Here is a 20,123-nt window from a genome sequence, read left to right as displayed (position 1 = left end):
AACTCGGGCCCTCTGGCAAGGCGGCAAGTGCTCTCAACTGATGAGCCTTTCTCAAAACCCTGCTTTTTGTTTTCTTTGTTACTTTTTTTCTTTTAAAGGTGTAGTTATTTGTGTTTTCAGTGTGTATGGGTGTTTTGTCTGTGTGTATAGCCTGTATACCATGTGCGTGGAGTGCACTCTCAGGCCAGAAGGGGGCGTCAGACCTTCTGGAACTGGAGCTGCAGATGCTTAGCTGGCATGTGGCTACTGAAATGGACTGAACTGAAGAGGGATCCTTTGAAAGAGCACCAACTGCTGAGCCATCTCTCAAAACCTTGGGTTTTGTTGTTGTTGCTTTGTTTATTTAAAAATTTTTATTTGAGAATTTCATGCATGAGTGCTGTATTTACATCATTTCCACCCTTCTCTCCCTCCCAGCTTCTCCTGTGTCCCCCTGCTCCTTCCCATTCATGGCCTCTTCTTCTCTAAATATTATTGTTACTTTATATACATTTGTGAATTTGTTTATTTACTTTGTTTTGAGACAGACTTTTACTCTATAGCCCAGGATGACCTCAAACTTCCTGTCTCAGATGAAATTTGACAATGTGAGAAACAGGTAGACTTGGAGATGGCTCAGTGGGACCTGGGTTTGAATCCCCAGAACGGGTATAAAGCTGGGTATGTTGCTGTGGTTCTTCAGTCCCAACGCTCCTGGGTGAGATGGGAAAGAGTCCCTGGGAAGCTTCAGGCCAGCGAGCCTGGCACATGCAGCGGCAAACAGAGGTGGGGGTAAGTGACACCCGAGTTGTCCTCTACCTCCGCGTACATGCTGGCTCACAAAAACGCCCACACTTACACACATGAACATGCATACACACACAAGTTCACACACATCACATACACAGACATACACGATAAAAGCAAATGCTAGTAACAGGTAAGAAACACACTTGTATAGAGTTTAAGGAGAAAAAAAGGTTACTCTGGCCTTAGGAGCAGAAGAACACATTTCAGGAAAGGCTGATGCCCCAGCTACTGATACGGCAAAGGAAGAGGGGCAGCTGTAATGGTGAGTGTGGATACGGGCAAGCGACGGAGAAGCCTGGGGCCAGAAAGTCCACTCTCTTCTTCAGAAGTGAAAGTCTTGACTTAGGGCAAAGTCCAGATTCCATCTTTCCAAGATACAAAAGGACCAAGGTATGGGGGGAGGGGAGTGCAGAATATCATCAGAACCTTCGATTGCGTGGGGAAATGATCGGTATATTTCATGCCTGCCACCAAGAGGCCTCAGGAATTTGATGGTCGGGTCAATATCCCAGACTCAGTGGAGGTGACAGGGTGTGGGCAGCTTGGATAAGAAGCAAGAAATCAAAAAGCTATTGATACTTACTGCTTCTTCTGAAGTCTACTGATCTCCACGTGAATAGAGGCCAGTTTGCACCAAGGGGCAAGATGAGGAATGGCTTATTATGGGTAGCTAGTTGGTACCAAAAATTACCTTGGAAAAACTAGGCCAGGAAGGGTTGTGGTTTTATTATGTGTACATGTGTTGCTTTTATTGGTTAATGAATAAAGAAGTTGCTTTCAGTCAATGCCTTAGCAGAATATAGCCAGGTTGGAAGATACATACATACATACATACATACATACATACATACATACATATTAAAGATGTATTTATTTGTATTTTTAATGTGTATGGGTATTTTACCTGTATGTATAGCGTGTATACCACGTGCATGGAGTGCACTCTCAGGCCAGGAGGGGGCGTCAGGCCTTCTGGAACTGGAGTTACAGATGCTTAGCCGCCAGAGGGGAAAAAGACATGAGCTGCCAGTTGGAAACTTGCTGGTAGGCCATGAGCCTTGTGGTAAAATATAAAATAGAAATGGGTGAAATTGGGGCTGGAGAGATGGTTCAGAGGTTAAGAGAACTGACTGCTGTTCCCAAGGTCCTGAGTTTAATTCCCAGCAACCACATGATGGATCACACCCATCTATAAGAGATCTGGTGCCCAGAACACTATATACATAATAAATAAATTTTAAAAAGAAATGGGCTAAATTAAGATATAAGAGCTAGCCAATAAGAAGCTAGAGCTAATATGCCAAGCAAGCAGTGATTTAATTAATATAGTTTCTGTGAGGATATTTCAGGGCTGAGCAGCCGGGAACAAACAAGGCGGACTCCTACAACAGGGTGGTACACACCTGTAATTCTAGTACTCAGGAGTCTGAGGCAGGAGAGTATTGAGCTTGAGACCAGCCTGGGTTACTTAATGCGACCCTGTCTCAAACAAAACACAAATAACTGGTCATCTGATGGAGGTGGTTCTTGTATTTTATCTGTTGCTTTCACTGGTTAACTAATAAAGAAAACTGCCTTAGCCCATTTGATAGGCCAAACCTTAGGTGGGTGGAGTAAACAGAAGAGAATGCTGGGAGAAAGAAGCCGAGTCAGGAGTCGCCATGATTCTCCCACTCCAGACAGACGCAGGTTAAGATCCTCCCTGGTAAGCCAGCTCGTGGGGCTACACAGAATATTAGAAATGGGTTAGATCAATATGTAAGAGCTAACCAATAAGAGACTAGAACTAATGGGCCAGGCAGTGTTCAAAAGAATACAGTTTCCGTGTAATTATTTCGGGGCATAAGCTAAGCCATGCGGGCGGCTGGGTGCCGGGGACGCAACCCCGCCGCTCCTATTACAACAGAATGGCACCCAACGTGCTAATGAACTCCACGTAAAACCTGAGAGGGCTTAAAAAGGACACAGAGAGAATTTAAGACAGCTTTTTGCTGTTTGTGGATTGCTTGCCGCAAAGAAATTGTCCTGACTCAGCAACAAGAAAAAACTGGCTGTTTTAAAATGCCGGCTTTCTGGGCTGTGCCGCCATCGCGATCTCTGTCTGGCTCCTGCAGGAGACAGAGCTTTTGAATGGAGCATTTGGAATAAAGTGCTACGATTTGTTTGATGGCAACTAGACTCACTGTGTGCCTAAAAGGAAGTCATTTTTTGCTGCTGCTCAGAGGCACAAGCAGCTCCACCATGCTACTGGTACAATGTGCAAGAATCAGAGGCACGAGCGGCTCCGCCATGTTGGACTGGGCGGGGCAAGCAGGCAGTACCTGTTTTTGACCTAGGAATGTCACAGCTTAGATTCTTAAGCGCTTAGCGATTTAAAAGCACAAAACAAAGTGCTCCTGGATACTAAAAAAATTACAGATTCACAATAGAACTGATTCAGACACTGTTGGATGAATGTACGTAGGCTTGAGAGAGAGAAAAAAATATATAGAAAGAATAAAGTTAATGTCTTTAAAAAAAAGGGTAAAGTCTTTAAAGAGACAGAGTACAGATAGTTATAGATTAAAAGAAATAAAGAAAAATAAGCCACGTAAAAATGGAAAATTCACAGAGAGTCTGGATTCTTTGTATTATTATGTTTTCTTTAAAATTTTTGACTGTAAAGGAGCTAACTACAGAGAGACATTTCATTATATGGGCTGCCAAGCTAAACCAGAATGGATATAAGGGTATTATGATTTCAGAATATGGGTCTAAGGATATGATGCTTTGGAGAGGGTCTTCTTTTGTTTTCACAGAGGATGAGACTCTGTGGATTGCATCTATCCCAATATGGTATGATAGACCACGCCCTCCTGAAAGGTTGCTGTGAACACCTTCAGAAAATTACTTCATTCAACTGCCGACTGAGATGACCCTGACACACAGGTTACACCATAAAAGATCTGAATAACAGCGCCCCCATTCAGCAGGAAGCAGTTTGGAGAGAAAAACTGCGCCCATGTTCCCAAATATGGTTTATAAATGTTCTTTTACATTTAAAGGGGGATATGATATAGATATAAATAATTTGCATTGGTGTGGATTTGAAGGTCAATTTTGTTATATGTATATGCATATTTCTAATCTTGATTAAGGTATTGTGATTGTATAGTTCATTTAAAAATGTAATGTATATAGGTTGTTAATGGATAATCATCGATAATTGTCAAGCTTTTAGTCATGTTACTTAGATTTTCTAGATGTGCATAGATATATTTCAGCTAGATAGGCATTCTTCATATCTTTCAAAGACTGCAGAATATGGCATTTAATGTTTTAATAACTTAGGGCTTTTCATGATAATGAGATACGTCTGCTCCTGGCAGCACCAATCTACTTCAAGAGGAAGATGGGCACCGAAGAGGCTCCTTAAGGAGTTTGATAGCCATTTGGGCAAGAAACTGCTCTTGCCTGGACTGTTACATAAACTGGACACAGAGAACCCGCAGAAAGAGAACTGCTGAACTTGCCTAAAGGTGAGATGGCTTTTCGGGGTTCCTGACTCCTAAAAGAGTCTGCGAGACATTCTGCAGGACACAGCAAAAAGTGACTGAACTGTCTTTGGAATTTCCTGCTTCATGAAAATGTGTCTGCTGGATACTATGGGCCTGTAGGCCGAAGATGGATGCCCCAACGGTACAAAAGAACTTTGGGTGACTGTCCAGGCAGCAAAATGTCTCTGTCATTTCTAGAGTTTGAAGTTTCTTATTTCTTGTTTACTTAGGTAATATTGTATCCTTCTGGAGTCTTTGATGGAGTTGAAGAATGGTTAGTTATAGTTATAGTTTTCCTTAGTTATGATAAAGGATAAAATAGATATAAATATTGTAACTGTAATTCTTGCTTGATAACTATTTTGTTATATGTAATCTTACTATGTTAAAGTGAAAGCCATTTTTTGTTTAAACAGAAAAAGGGGAAATGATGGAGGTGGTTCTTGTATTTTATCTGTTGCTTTCACTGGTTAACTAATAAAGAAACTGCCTTAGCCCATTTGATAGGCCAAACCTTAGGTGGGTGGAGTAAACAGAAGAGAATGCTGGGAGAAAGAAGCCGAGTCAGGAGTCGCCATGATTCTCCCACTCCAGACAGACGCAGGTTAAGATCCTCCCTGGTAAGCCAGCTCGTGGGGCTACACAGAATATTAGAAATGGGTTAGATCAATATGTAAGAGCTAACCAATAAGAGACTAGAACTAATGGGCCAGGCAGTGTTCAAAAGAATACAGTTTCCGTGTAATTATTTCGGGGCATAAGCTAAGCCATGCGGGCGGCCGGGTGCCGGGGACGCAGCCCTGCCGCTCGTATTACAACAGTCATCGCCTACCATCACACTCAGGGTGTGGAGGCAGACAAATTGGGAGTTTAAGTTCTTAGCTACATAGCAAGTTTAAGACCAATCTAATCTACATGAAACCTTTTCTCAAAAACAACCAGAAAGGGGGGCTGGAGAGATGGCTCAGCTATTAAGAGCATTGCCTGCTCTTCCAAAGGTCCTGAGTTCAATTCCCAGCAACCACATGGTGGCTCACAACCATCTGTAATGAGGTCTGGTGCCCTCTTCTGGCCTGCAGGCATACATGCAGACAGAACATTGTATAGATAATAAATAAATAAATATTAAAAAAAAAAGAGATGTTTTGCAGTGATGGCACAAACCTTTAATCCCAGCACTCAGGAAACAGAGGCAGGTGGATCTCTGTGAGTTCAAGGTCAGCCTAGTCTACCAGAGCAAGTTCTAGGACAGCTAGGGCTACACAGAGAAAACCTATGCCTAAAAACTCAAAAGAACAAAAACAAAACAAGTAAATAAACCCAGAGAGAAGGGGCTGGAGAGATGGCTCAGTGGTTAAGAACATTGACTGTTCTTTCAGAGGCCCTGAGTTTAATTCCCAGCGACCACACAGTGGCTCACAACCATCTACTGTGGGATCTGATGTCTTCTTTGCCATAAAGGCATACATGCAAATAGAGCACTGAATGAATGAATGGATGTCTGCCCTGCCAATGCTGAGGCAGGCATGGGCAGCCCGTATATGGGGTTCTGTTGAACTTGTCTAAGTTGAGAGGACAACTGACCAGGTCTCTTCCTCAAGAGGACACTAGATCTCTTTATAGATGGTTGTAAGCCATTGAACTCAGGACCTTTGGAAGAGCAGGCAGTGCTCTTAATCACTGAACCATCTCTCTAGCCCAAATAAAGCACTCATATATGTAAAACAAATAAATCTTTAAAAAAGAAAACAGAAAAGAATGTTTCTTTTGTTTTTTATTTTTTTTTTTTTGGTTTTTCGAGACAGGGTTTCTCTGTGGTTTTTTGGAGCCTGTCCTGGAACTAGTTCTGTAGACCAGGCTGGTCTCGAACTCACAGAGATCCGCCTGCCTCTGCCTCCCGAGTGCTGGTCTTTTGTTTTTTAAAGATGTATTTATTTATTATATATACAGTGTTCTCCCGACATGTATGCCTACAGGCCACAAAGTGCCAGATCTCATTACAGGTGGTTGTGAGCCACCTTGTGGTTGCTGGGAATTGAACTTAGGACCTTTGGAAGAGCAGTCAGTGCTCTTAACCTCTGAGCCATCTCTCCAGTCCTTAAATCATAGTTTTATAGGTGTTTATCATAAGGTTAAAAAATGTGTGGTGGGGTAAGGAAGTGAGGATTTCTAATATATATTATTAAATATTGTAAAAATTATTTATTTTGCATGTGTATTGGGAGGGGGCACATTCAACTGTGTGTCAAAGGACACTGGAATGAGCCAGGTCTCTTCTACCATGTGGATACTGGTGACTAAACTCAGGTCATCAGCCGTGGCAGCAAGCGCCTTACCAGATGAGCCATCTCATCAGCCTGGGATTTCTGTTTTACCAGTTCCTCTTTAGGTCTTTGTTCTCAGCACAGAGAAAGGACAAATCTTTACAGTGAGATGTGCAGCTCATTTGCAACTTATCTAACAGGTTTGTGGTTCATACCAGAAAGACCCCTACCTACCCCTCTTACCCTTGCAAAAAAAAAAAAAAAGGCAGACATACCAGCTACCCTCAGCTGATGTTTTTATATCTATACACTTTATTAAAATGGTGTGGCTGGGCAGTGGTGACCCAAACCTTTATTTTTTTGTTTTGTTTTGGTTTGGTTTTTTTTTTTTTTTCAAGACAGTTTCTCTGTAGCTTTGGAGCCTGTCCTGGAACTAGCTCTTGTAGACCAGGCTGGCCTCGAACTCACAGAGATCCGCCTGCCTCTGCCTCCCTAGTGCTGGCATTTGCTGTGAGTTCGAGGCCAGCCTGGTCTATATAGTGAGTTCCAGGACAGCCAGGGCTACATAGAGAGACCCTGCCTCAAAACAACAACAACAATAATAGATGACTTAACAAATAAAGGTGTTTACTGTGCGAGCCTGGCAACCTGAGTTTGCTCCCGGGAATCAACATAAAGATGAAAAGAACCAGCCCCACAAAGCTGACCTCTGACCTCCACACACCTGCATGGCGCAAGGGCCCCTATATACACCATGCATGTGCACATACACAGTCACACAATAAATAAAAAATTAAAATAAATTTAGAAAAGTAGTTTAGTTCTTAACATTTTAGAAATAAATGTGGCCGGGCGGTGGTGGCGCACGCCTTTAATCCCAGCACTCGGGAGGCAGAGGCAGGCGGATCTCTGGGAGTTCGAGGCCAGCCTGGTCTACAAGAGCTAGTTCCGGGACGGGCACCAAAGCTACAGAGAAACCCTGTCTCGAAAAAACAAAAACAAAAAAAAACAAAAAGAAATAAATGTGGTAAAGCAAAACATGGAGAGACAGAGCTGTTAATATCCAGGATATTATGTAGGATGTGCCATCAGAGTGCTTGATGTTTTACATATAACAAGGAAAGAGCAGAGGGCCTTGGCTTCAGGAAATGAGAGCAGGAGCATGGGCAGGTCCTAGGGAGGGAGTAACTAGAATCTGCAGGAGGAGAAGTGGGCAGGGCATGCAGGAGGCATTCAAGGAAGTGGCTAGGAGGAAGATCAAGGTACTCTCAGAGTTGAAGACTGGCCCTGGGAAGCCTAGACATTCCTGTAAGTGCAGGCGCGGGAAAGAATAGTGAGGGTGTGTGCAGAGGGTGTGTGCAGAGGGTGTGTGTCTAGAGCACGGCGGACGTGGCAGCTCCGGGTAGGGGCTGAGCTAGGCAGTGAGCTCTCTTCCTTTGCCCAGCTGGTATCCAGTCCCAAGGGAACTCTGCTCCAGCCCCGGACAATGCACCAGGTAGACTCTGCTCGCCCCTTCCTGCCCACCTGGCCTGATTCCCTATGGGGCCCCACACCTTTCCCAACCTAAGCTTCCTTCTCCCTTTCTACACCTGGGGTTGTTTTTGTGCCCCTGTGGGGAGGTCCATAACAACCCCCCAGGCCCCCACTCAGCTCTGCATGGACAGCAGTATTGAGTTGGAATTTAGGGACATTGTGACTGAGGGACTAAAGGAAATAGTTTTGTCTGATCTCATAGCTCCAACTGTCCAGAGAGTGGACCAGGCTGAAGACTCAGAGTTAGAGAGACCCCCAATTCCCAGTGTACAGTAGAATGACGACTGGACTGGAGGGGGAGGCGACCTCACTAACTCTGGACTTCCCATCCTTTACTGAGATCCCCTGTCCCCACTCAACATCCAGCAGTGTTGGGGCACACTAGTGACATGGGTTATGTCCTCAGCAAGGAGACATAATGATAGAAAAACCCAGAGATCCTGGCAAGGGTAGATGACTGGTGCAGGATGTCAACCCATCCTGGGCATAGCCAGGAATCTACACCAGACTCTAGTCCTATCTCGGCCCCTTGAACTTGGCCCCAAACCCTAGGGGGAAGGGAACATACATATGGGATGTAAGTATGGGCACACATCCTACCTCAGACCAAGTTTCTGGGGTTCATGTCCCCTCCTCCTATCCCTGCCCAGGGTAGCGCCTTTCTGCTCCTCAGTGACTTAGAACAGGAGAGCCCCTGAGACTGGACAACTCCCTTTCTCCAGAACATCTCAAGGCAGCTGCTGCTCACTGCCCACTGCCCAGGATGTGGGGCAGCGGCCCAAAGAGTACTCATATTTCGAGCACAACCCAGGATGTACTTGTGATTCTTGCTGGAGACCTGGGAAGAGGAAGCGGTGATGGGAAACTTTGGAGAAAAACTGTATTTACGATGCCAGACTATAATAAAGCCTCTCCCTCCACCTTTCCCGAGTGACTTTACACAATCTTTCAGGGATGGCTGTTTTTCTGTTACTGTCTGTTTCTCTGCCTCCTGCCCTCACTCCTGTAGCTCCCCAGGTCTTTGTCTTTCAGTTTATTGTTCTTTTTTTATTTATTTAATTTTACTTTGTGCACATAGGTGTTTTGCCATGGGTGTTGGGTCCCCGGGAACTGAAGTTACAGACAGTTGTGAGCTGCCATGTGGATGCTGGGGATTGAACCCAGGTACTCTGGAAGAACAATCAGTGTTCTTAACCATTGAGCCATCTCTCCAGCCCCCAGTTTATTGTTCTTATGAGTGTGTGTGATTTCACACACACACACACACACACGCATCTATCGCTGTTTTCTGTTTCTCAGATCCCTCCTCTCCTTTTACTTTTTCCGTATGTTCATACCCACATCAACCTCTGTCATCTCCCCTCTTCCCCCAGGATGGCTACTATCCTCATCCTTCTCCACCTGTGAATGGGTCACAGGAACAGGAGCCTCAAAGGCAGCTCCCAGAGATGCTAGGTGAGGTCTGGGAAGCACCGCGAGGGGATGGGCTGCCCCTTGTCGCTGCAATCATCGCTGCCTTCGTCCTCTTAGCGATCTGCATTGTGTTGGCAGTTCACTTTGGGCCCACATTGCACCAGGGCCATGCCACTCTCCTCACAGAGCCACCAGCTCTAAAGCCAGAGAATGGCATTTACCTCATCCACTGGCGGCTACTGGACCTACAGGACAATCACAGAGAAACCCAGCCGGGACTTCCTATCCCTCACTCTGGCTCTGCCCTAGATGGACACAGGCCCAGCATTGATGAAGTCACATATCTGTAGGAGGGTGATTTGGAGTTGGCCTGACTCGTCTCAGAACAAGAAACTGGACTGAAAAGTGAATTGGAACCTGGGTGCTGGAGCTACAGACAGTCCTCTGGACCCGGCTAGAGCAGCACTCAGATATTTAACGAGAAAGCTCCATGGCGACAAGAGAAATAAAAGCCACCTGAGGCCCCGCCCACAGACATGGCGCCAAGATCACCCTTACAAGGTTCCCCTCAGGGCTCTCCAGAGCCTCCTCGGAGTTCCCGTTCCCTCCCCATACCTCTGATCTCCATCCCTTTTGGAATAAAGAGAAGGTTCCATCCCTGAGCAGGAATATCAGGTCTACGGAGAAGGCCCTGTCTCTACACACTGCTGATCCAAGGAGAATTCAGGCGAGAACTGTGCAGTGTCTTCTCTGAGACACTGGGTGCCAGGAAAGGAGGCTTGTGGATGACACCCAAAGCCCCTGGAATCCTTAATCCCCACTTAGAGTTCCAAGATTGGCCTTGGTTTGTCCCCCAAATCTGCCTTGCCATCCTAGGATGTGATGGGGGAATTTAGGGGCTCTTATTACCTCTTACTTTTTGAATGAGTGTGGGCCTGTTGGAATAAGCCTAAGATGTATTGCAAATCACTTCCGGATCCAGAAAATTCCAGCTAGCAGGAAACCAGGAAAAGAAGAGGAACTCTGTGGAACTTGTTTAGGTCTATCCCTGCAGGGAAGTAGTCAGGAAAATATAGACTGGGGTCAGGAAAACCAAGTCGGGCCTCCTGGTGGCTCTCTGGAAAGGTGCCCCTTTCTCTGGTACCTCTACACCTCACTCATATGCAGTCAGAAACATGCAGACATAAACCATATAAACTGGGCGTGGTGGTATAGTCTTTTAATCCTCGTACTTGAGAGATGGAGACAGGAGGATTAGAAGTTTAGGATCATTCTCAATGGCACAGCAAGTTTGAGGGCCAGCCTAGACTACATGACACCCTGTTTATTAAGAAAAGGGAGAGGGGTTAGTTGTGGTGGTGCATGCCTTTAATCCCAGTACTCAGGAGTCAGAGGCAGATGCATCTCTGAATTCAAGACCAATTGATCATATACAGTGAGTTCAAGGCCAGCCTGGGCTACACAGAGAAACTCTGTCTTAAAAAAACCCACCATGGTGAACACACAGGTACCAAGCAATGATGTCAGGATTTGAACTTGAGCTTTACCAGCTCAAGAAACCATCCTGGGGACTGGTAAATTGAACACAGTCAAGCTGGGGAGGCCCTTGATTCTGGGCTGGTTTCTGGAGAAGGAACATTGGCTATGATACAGGCTCTGCAGTGTTGGGGGCAAGATGACTGTGACGGTCAGGAAGAGAAGGGATTACCCCCCAGTGGATTCCCCTGGCTCTGCTATCCCTAGAGTGACTGGTTTCCTCTGACGTGTGTGTGTGTGTGTGTGTGTGTGTGTGTGTGCGTGCATATGTATGACTTCTCCAAAGTGACATTTCAGAAATATATGAGGGCTGAGGGCATAACTCAGTGGTAGAGGGTTTGCCTGTGTGAACAAGCCCACAACTCTGATTCTTGGTTTTGGAGAAAACACATACACATAAAACAAAGAGAAAGAAATATAAAGTGGCACCCTGAGCCCGGGTGAAGGAAACGAACGTGGAGGGAGGCCTCACGTAAAGCCTGGGTGGAACGGGTAAGACACTGAAAGCAAAGGTGGGGTGTGCCCTCGTGTGCCTGGAGGGCTCCATCTGGGTTGAAATGACAACTATCTCCTGCTCCCCTGTAGCAGGATGAGGAGGAGTGCAGGAAGTGTGTTGTATATGCAGCCAGACACGGACGACAGGGATGATGCATGCCAGGTCCATATAGCCATCACAGCCTAGCCGCAGGAAGATGGTGTAATCTGAGCAGTGTCTTTAAGAGGACCATGCACAAGGGACATGATGTAAAGAGACCACAGAGAGTAAGTTCTTCAGTGTCACACAAATACTAGTGCTAGGGGCAAGGGGAAGAGGCTCCTCTAAAACCATGAGAATAGATATGTTTACTGAAAAGGTGGCCTGGCAGGACAACTCACTGTGACTACATACAGCTAACAGAACGCATGTTCCTAATGTGCCTTCCTCCCTCCCTCCATTCATCTGCTGAAGCTCCCATTGAACACACATGACCAGAAGCTGGTCTGCTGGTCCCATCCAGACAGGATGACAAGGACCAGAGAATGCTGGAGCATCCATGGTAGCAAATACTTGACCTATATCTTAGTTTTACCTGGCAATTGACACCAAGTTTCTACATGGTTAGTCCTCACAAGAACCCTATGATCCCATTCCATAGGGGAGTAGGCTGAGGCTCAGAGACATACAATGGCTCACCCAGGAATGTGGGAGTCGTCAGGAGATGTGAGATCTCTGTGAGTCACCCCCTCAGTCAGTCACTGAGGGGAACCCCAGTTAGGATGCTGAAGGATCACCAGCAGCTCAGGCAAGGCTGCCCCTTGCCTCAGAAGAGGTCTGTGCGGAGTGGGAGCGGCTGCTCCATGTCACTGATGAGGAGTCTCGGCTCTTGGGACAGCACAGAGGAGTGAGAATGGGACACCACTGAGGTCTGGAGGTCATTCATGGTCACTTCCTCCCGCTCTTCCTGACAAATGTGCCGGAGAACCTCCTGAGACAGGGAGAAGCTGTCTCCCTCCTGAGGCTCTGGAACAGGGATGTAGAGTGGGGGTTAGGTGAGGACCTTACACACTGCCAACAAGGATGCATGCACCCTTAGGGACCGCTGGGGCAAGCTTTCAGCCTCAGCCCCCTTCCCTCTACCCATCTACCCCACAGCCTCTGGGGGGGGTGGGGGGAGCTCAGCTAGAAGTAGTTGTCAGGTCATGGAAGCCCACCCTCCTGCTTCTAGAGATGATGCTCAGAAAAGGCAAAGACCTGCCTAAAGGCCACAGCGTCAAGGCTGGCCACATTCAGATGGCGAGAAGACATCTACCAAAGGTGGCAAGGGCATGACATGACCCCTTTGACCCCTTTAATCACATGGCAAAGCCCAGAAAACTCTGCCTCCTTGTTCTCTGGCCCTCTGTGAGATACTGGGGTTCCTGATTTCTGCCCTCCAACCCTGACAGTGTCTCACCTTTGTAGACAATGAGGCGGCAGTTGTTTTTAGATTCAGGGACATCAGCCAGGATGTCTTCAAGTATCCGGCAGAAGAGTTTGGCCTGCTCAAGCCGATCTTCCCGACTAAAGCCAGCTTTCCCGTCCTGTGACATGGCAAACAAGGTCTGCAAGGGAGTGGCGTACTCCAGGATACAGGCGCCTGCCTGGAGGAGGTGAGAACAAGATTAGATGAGCCAGGACCCTGACAGATGAATTGTGGACCTATGGCTATGGCCCTACTCCCTCAGTCTGCAGAACAAGAGTCCCAGGACATGATTGCCCTACTAGGGCCTCTGATGCCCCCTTCCTAGCTTAAGGCCTGGGCTGCCCTAAACACCTTTCACATACCCTTCACAGATCCTCCCCCATGATCCTAGAGCATGGTATCCTGGCTGAAAATGGAGTCTGGGGGAGTGTTCTGGGGGTTTGCTTCCCCACACCCACACCCAGTTTTCCAATGCTCTCACAACCTTCACTACTGTATCCCTGCGCCTCACTTTCCTCCCTGTAGAAGTAGCGATCACACCAGTCCCAGCCCCACAGGTTGGTGGTTTAGAGGTGGCCATCGGTGCAATACACTAGCTTCTGGTATACAGTAAATGCTCCGTGAATGTTACTTCTCAGTGTAGTTCGTAACTGAATCTCGCCTTGTCCTGGGACCAGCTGTGCAGCCAGGCTCAAAAAAGAGTAATGAGTTCTTTCCAGTGTGTGACTAAGGATCCAGGATCCTAGGGAGATGAGCCTTTTCCCCAAGCCCAGTTCTGTATACTTACTGGCTGCCCATTCTCTAGAAGCTCATAGACACTGTTGGAATAAATCCGATTCTTGATGCCAGCACGGTCTATGCTTTGCTGGGGCAGTTTATCTTGGAAGCGAATATTGGGGTCAGCCACACTCAGGTCATCGGGCACCCCACAGTCCAATGGGAAGAGAATATACAGCCTTCGACTCCCTGCCCCCCGTAGCATGTTGTTGTGTTGCTGATTGAACATTTGGATCCTGGCCTGGAGCCCTGCAGTAAGGAAGCCCAAGAAATCAACTCATTAGCTTTAATAAAGGAAAACTTTTAATTAAATATATAAATTTTTAAAAAAACAATATTAAAATGAAATATGAATGATAATCATCCCATATAGTATATGAGCTTAAAGAGAAAAGGAACATGAGGGGATCTAGCATGTTATAAATATTTTTCATGGGGCTGGATGGTTAGCTCAGCAGTTAACCCGTACTTGCTGTGCTTCCAAAGGGGCTGAGCTCATGGCTGTTTAACCATCTGTCTCTCCAGTTCCAGGGGATCCAGTGCCCTTTTCTGGCCCCTTCAGGCACCAGGCACTTACATGGTACACTGACATACATGCAGCAAAATACCTACACAAGTAAATTTTAAAAAACACAAAAGTGCCAGGTGGGGGGCTGGAGAGATGGCTCAGAGGTTAAGAGCATTGCCTCCTCTTCCAAAGGTCCTGAGTTCAATTCCCAGCAACCACATGGTGGCTCACAAGCATCTGTAATGGGATCTGATGCCCTCTTCTGACCTGTAGTCATACACAGAGACAGAATATTGTATACATAATAAATAAATATTAAAAAAAAGTGCCAGGTGGTGGTGGTGCACACCTTTAATCCCGGCACTTGGGAGGCAGAGGCAGGTGGATCTCTGTGAGTTTGAGGCCAGCCTGGTCTACAAGAGCTAGTTCCAGGACAGCTAGGACTGTGACACAGAAAAACCTGTATTGGAACACACACACACACCCCAAAAAAAAGAAAGAAAGAAAAAGAAAAACAAAAGGAAAGCCAAGTATGATGGCACATGTCTGTAATCTCAGTTAAGAGTCAAAAGGAAGACAAGTTCAAGGCCCGCCTGTCCTACATATGGGTTCCAGGCTAGCCAGGGTTATGTAGCGAATTTCTGTTTCAAAAGACAAAGGAAGAAAGGAGAAGGGAATCATGCAAAGAAAGTCGTCTGTAGTGGCACACACCTGTAGTCCTAGCTTTTAGAAGACTAAGGCAGGAGGAGAATTGCCAGTCTAAGGACTGCCTGGCTACACAGTGTATCTGCAAGCACATAGCACACATAATTCATGCAGGCACACCTTCACAGATGTAAGTTACAAATAAATATTTGTTGGGTGGTGGTGGTGGTGCATGCCTTAAACCCTAGGACTTGGGAGGCAGAGGCAGGGGGATCTTTGAGTTTGAGCCCAGCTTGGTCTACAAAGTGAGTTCCAGGACATCCAAGGCTACATAGAGAAACCCTGTCTGGAAAGTAACTAACTAACTAACTAACTAACTAACTAACTAACTAACTAAATCTTTTTTTAAAAGACTGGGGAAATGGCTCAGCAGGTAATGCTGCAAAGGCTGACACAGTGAATTTGATCCCCAGAACCATGTAAAAGGCCAGAATGTCTGTCTGTAATCCCAGCACTGCAATCGAGAAATTGGAGGCCATGACAAGACTGTGCGGCAGTAGAAACAAGACAGACCCTGCCTCTGCCTCAAGACCGTGTTCTCTGACCTCTGAGCACACACCCGCATAAATAAAATATATTTTTAAAGATTTATTTATTTATTATATATAGTATTCTGCCTGCATGTGTACCCACAGGCCAGAAGAGGGCACCAGATCTCATCACAGATGGTTGTGAGCCACCATGTGGATGCTGGGAATTGAACTCAGGACCTTTGGAAGAACAGTCAGTGCTCTTAACCTCTGAGCCAACTCTCCAGCCCTAAATAAAATATCTTAAGGGGAGAAGAAGAAAGCAAGAAACTTTAGATGATCTTGGGCAAAGCCCTGATTATCTTTTATCACAATCTTTACTGTAAACCAGGCATAAGGATACCCTTGGGATGGTGATGTAGCTCAGAGGTATAGTTGGAGTTTTCTTTGGGATGCCAGCTCACCAAAAAAATGACACAGAGACTTATTAATTATGGAAGTTCGGCCTTTAGCTTAGGCTTGTCATCCCCAACCATCTCTTATAACTTAAATTAACCCATTTATATTAATCTACATTCTACCACATGGCCAGAAGTAAGACAGTCTATCTCTGCCCCCAAGTCCTGCCCATCTCTCCTGTTAGGATTCAAGTGTGATGCTGGTCTGCCCCCTGTCACCTAGCAGGATGTACTCGGGTAGTATCCCGGCCAGCCCAGGGCACTATGCCTGCTACGTCACTATGCAGTCTGTACGTCACTACATAATAATCTGTGCACGTGTGCTCCACCCAGTCTCGGTCTCTTTCCTGCTGCTCCTCTGAAAAGGCAGGCAGGTCTTTGCACCGCCTATTTCTGTCTCTGTCTCTCCCTGCCTGTCTCTTTGTCTCTCTTTCTGCCTCTCTCTTTTCTTCCATAGCTCCTATCCCCAGAGCTGGTCTCCCCTTCCCCTCCCCCTTTTCCATTCCCTTTCTCTCAACAAAACCTCTCCACATGAGCATTGCTTCCATGGCATGCCTGTCTCTCACCCGCCTTGGGCTCTCATCTGCCGTGGGACTCCTTGAACCCATCAAGGTTCTCTCGCACAGTATCCAAACATCTCCTGCCTAGGTATTGGCTGTTCAGCTTTTTATTACACCAACCACAGCAATATAGCTTCACATGGTGAATACATATCCCACAACACATGGTGGACTGCTTACTAGGCATGTGTAAAGCCCCATATTCAATCCTCAAGACAACAAATTAATTACAAAACAACAGTAATAACAAGCCAAGTATAGTGGCTCACACCTGTAATCCCAGGGTTTGGATATAGGTGCAGGACAATCAGAAATTCAAGGTCATCCTCAAATTTCTGTTTGGTTGTGGGTTTTTGTTTTTGTTTTTTATTTTGTTTTTGCTTTTGCTTTTTTGTTTTTTTGAGACAAGGTTTCTCTATGTAACAGTCCTGGCTGTCCTGGAAGTCCTTTTGTAGGTCAGGCTGGCCTTGAACTCACAGAGATTGCCTCTGCCTCCCAAGTGTTAGGAATAAAAGCGTGTGCTGCCACCATCCAGCTCAGTACATAGGGTGTTTTAAAGCACCCAAGACTTTAAAACATTTGTCTCAAAGATCACACTAAAACTTTTAACAGCCTTCATATGGAATAATTTAATTATTTGGTAGACATGGAAATCCTTCAAAAAGCATAGCAAACTCCGTGTATCTTGTCTAAGAATGAAGATGCAGGGTGCCTACCTGGCAAGATGAGCCGCAGGTACCCAATGTAGTATGACCAGGCCAGCCCATGGGCAACATTGAAGTTTCTTTTTTCACAGATGGCAGAAATTTCCGCTGGGGCGAGGCTCTGTAGACAGTAGGAGGGATCTGAGGGACTTCAAAGAGGGACAGGACAGCCAGAGCCCTTCTCTTGCAGGAAGCTTTCCCAATCTCACTGCTGCTATTAAACCCATGATCCCAAGCCTCCTAGCTCTACACCCGGCTCTTCAGCGTTAAACTAGTCTCTGCCCCAGGGCTGAGCTCAGAAGGGTCAACGTTAGTCACAGTCCCATCTACCCCCATCACCCACATCTTCCATGCCCTCCCTACCTGGAGGCCCAGAAGGATGCTGATGGACTGTGAGAGGGCCAGGAAAGCGAGCATCCGACTGTGACTCAGGCCAGCAGTATTTGGGAGGAGGCAGTAGAAATAGAAGGACAGCAGCAGCAGGGCCGTACGGCGGATGGGGCAGCCCAGACAAGAGTGCACAGCCTTCCAGTAGTTGCTCTGATACCTGCGGGAGCAGCCCAGCCTCAGACCCCAGCCCAGCTCAGCCAGTGAGGTTCAGGGAAGGCCAAGGTTAGGAGTGAAGGGTGTGACACTTGTCAGGTACCCAGTCTCTGTGGGGACTGCGGAGGGTCACCTGGAGTGGACATGGCGCAGCTCTTCAGTCAGACAGCAGGCCTCTTTCAACAGTCGTCCAAGCTGCAGGGAGGCCAGGTGGAGTACCAGGTACTGGAGAATGTGATTCGGTGAGTCACCGAGCCCCCAAAGGATCACCAGGCTGGCTACCAGCAAGACCAAGGCTGCCTGCTTAGACCGGTTACCTCTGGGACGTGGAATGGATGGATGCAGACTGGAATATGGCATCTGCGGGCATTAAGACATCCACAGCTGAGCGGGGCGGTGGTAGCCCACACCTTTAATGCCAGCACTCAGGAGGCAGAGGCAGGTGGATCTCTGTGAGTTCGAGGCCAGCCTGGTCTACAAGAGAGCTAGTTGCAGGACAGGCACCAAAGCTACAGAGAAACCTTGTCTCAGTAAATAAATAAATAAATAAATAAATAAATAAATAAATGAAATCCACAGCTATGTTTCTGGTCCCCTCCTGCCCTTCACAGACTAAGGTCCTGACTGGTCACCTCCCTGGGACTCCCATCCCTTGTTGCCTGACATTCCTATAGGCTGCTCTTGGAGACCCCTCTAGGAGATGTCCTGGGCTTATAGCATTCCACAGAACCTGTCTAAGAGAGGTATACTGTAAACAGAACCCATGCATGCGTGCCTTACCGGGCCCACTGGTGTGATAAGAAAGAAAGGAACCACCCAAGACCTCGATCTTAAAGTGGCCCATGTGAACCACCCACCCAGGGTTGCTCCAGCCATGGGATGCCAGAACAGTACTGTGCCATTTCTAATCCTACCTTCGGCCTCCTAGAGTGAGGTGTTCCTGGAGCAGGAGAGGCAGGCAAGAGACATACAGTAGCTATCGGCAAGTGGCCTCCTGAAGTGTAGACTGAAAATGAGATATTAAAAACAACTGCAGCTTCCTCAATACAACTGCAGCACTGGCCCCTTATCAGGTGACAGTTTTGGGTACTCTGGGGAGAAGTGTATTTCCTGCCAAAGCACCCCCCACCCCCACCCCTGCCAGCCTGGATAAACCAGTCTGAGGAAAGGGAGTGAGGCTTGAAATATCCTCTCCACGGCCCTTTCCAAAGCCCAAACATAGGGTGTTCAGAAAGCCACTTACCAGCAGCCTCAGCCCTGCACTCCGGGTTCCTTTCAAGCTCCCAGGATGTGACACACTCCAGGGGACACCTTGCAGGACTCCACACAAGGACCAACAGTGACCAGCACCACAGGATTTCCAGATGCTCATAAAGCCTCTACTGCTAAAGCCTGGGACACCGGAGGGGAGGACTGGGGCCGGAGAGGTTGAGACAATAGGGTAAACAGCACATGCTACTTCCTGAAACCACTCTGAGCAGAGTTTGGTGGAAGAAGCCTGGAAGAGGAGGGGTGTTCAGGGAAAGGACCACGCCTATAACTTAGCTCAGAATGGCAGGCTGTGCAGATATCTGAACTCTAAATCCTGAATCCCGTTTTGCTCAGTCCCCCCAGACTCCCTGGGCAGGTGGCTCTAATTCTCTCCTTGTTTTTTGTTTGTTTTTACAAGTATAGCTATTTATTTATTGTTGGGGTACTAAAATAAATTATTTGTTCTCTCCTTTAACCATGTGCATACCAGGGATCCAGCACAACCTTAGGCTTAGCAGTAAGCCCCTCTTCCCTGCAAGCCATTGGGCCAGCTTGGTATCCTTCTAGTACGTGAGGGTGATCTGAATTCAAAGAGGTACACTAACTTTACCAAAGTGAGTGAGACCTTGAAGCCCGTGAGTTGCTCGGAAGCTGTTGGCTCTGTGCCTTGTTTTAGAAGCAGATGGGAAATGCTGGGATGGTGGCTCCTGTGGTTTCCCTGGCACAGGGAGAATCTGGTTGCTGCCGCCCCGGGGCAGGAAGAAAGTCCGCTCCTGAACTCCACCCCGCATCACAAGCAGACACAGAAAAAGACAGACTTTCAAAGATTCCCCTTGCCTCCCAGGAACATTTTGGCTTCCTGGAAAGTCTCTGAGTTTTTTAAAACAAGTTCCTTAAACTGCAGGGAACTTCCTAACCACACTTTCCCTTCCCACAGCTGGCTCACATAAAGGGTTATAAGGGTAGATGAAAACAGGAGACATATGATCATTCCTTGCAGTAGGAATCTAGGTGATTTTTATTCTGTTTTCCCTTTAATCACTACATGGAAGAAAAAATTATGTGTATGATATATACTGTATACAGTAGCACAGAAGGGTGGGCATGATGTAATCCCAGCACCCGGGGTGCAC

At 46.9% G+C, this 20,123-nt stretch overlaps 2 protein-coding genes across 2 annotated transcripts; one reads left to right on the top strand and one right to left on the bottom strand.

Annotated features, from left to right (window-relative positions):
- The first annotated feature begins 8,055 nt into the window (after window positions 1-8,055).
- On the top strand, window positions 8,056-9,885 carry Smim33 (small integral membrane protein 33). The gene is made up of 2 exons (XM_057788296.1): window positions 8,056-8,084; window positions 9,496-9,885. The coding sequence occupies exons 1-2, from the start codon at window positions 8,076-8,078 to the stop codon at window positions 9,883-9,885; spliced, it is 399 nt and encodes a 132-aa protein (XP_057644279.1). The 5' UTR covers window positions 8,056-8,075.
- An 869-nt stretch (window positions 9,886-10,754) lies between these two features.
- On the bottom strand, window positions 10,755-19,130 carry Sting1 (stimulator of interferon response cGAMP interactor 1). The gene is made up of 8 exons (XM_057788292.1): window positions 18,983-19,130; window positions 18,654-18,745; window positions 17,873-18,099; window positions 17,560-17,743; window positions 17,209-17,317; window positions 13,802-14,040; window positions 13,006-13,192; window positions 10,755-12,572 (listed from the first exon to the last, which is right to left on the bottom strand). Exons 3-8 carry the CDS (start codon window positions 18,097-18,099, stop codon window positions 12,373-12,375), a joined length of 1,146 nt encoding a protein of 381 aa, XP_057644275.1. The 5' UTR covers window positions 18,654-18,745; window positions 18,983-19,130; the 3' UTR covers window positions 10,755-12,372.
- Between the last annotated feature and the right edge of the window lie 993 nt (window positions 19,131-20,123).

Source organism: Chionomys nivalis, chromosome 14, assembly GCF_950005125.1.
Source record: "Chionomys nivalis chromosome 14, mChiNiv1.1, whole genome shotgun sequence".
NCBI lineage: Eukaryota > Metazoa > Chordata > Mammalia > Rodentia > Cricetidae > Chionomys > Chionomys nivalis.
Note: the sequence above shows the minus strand (reverse complement) of the source record. Positions and strands in the feature narration are given on the sequence as shown.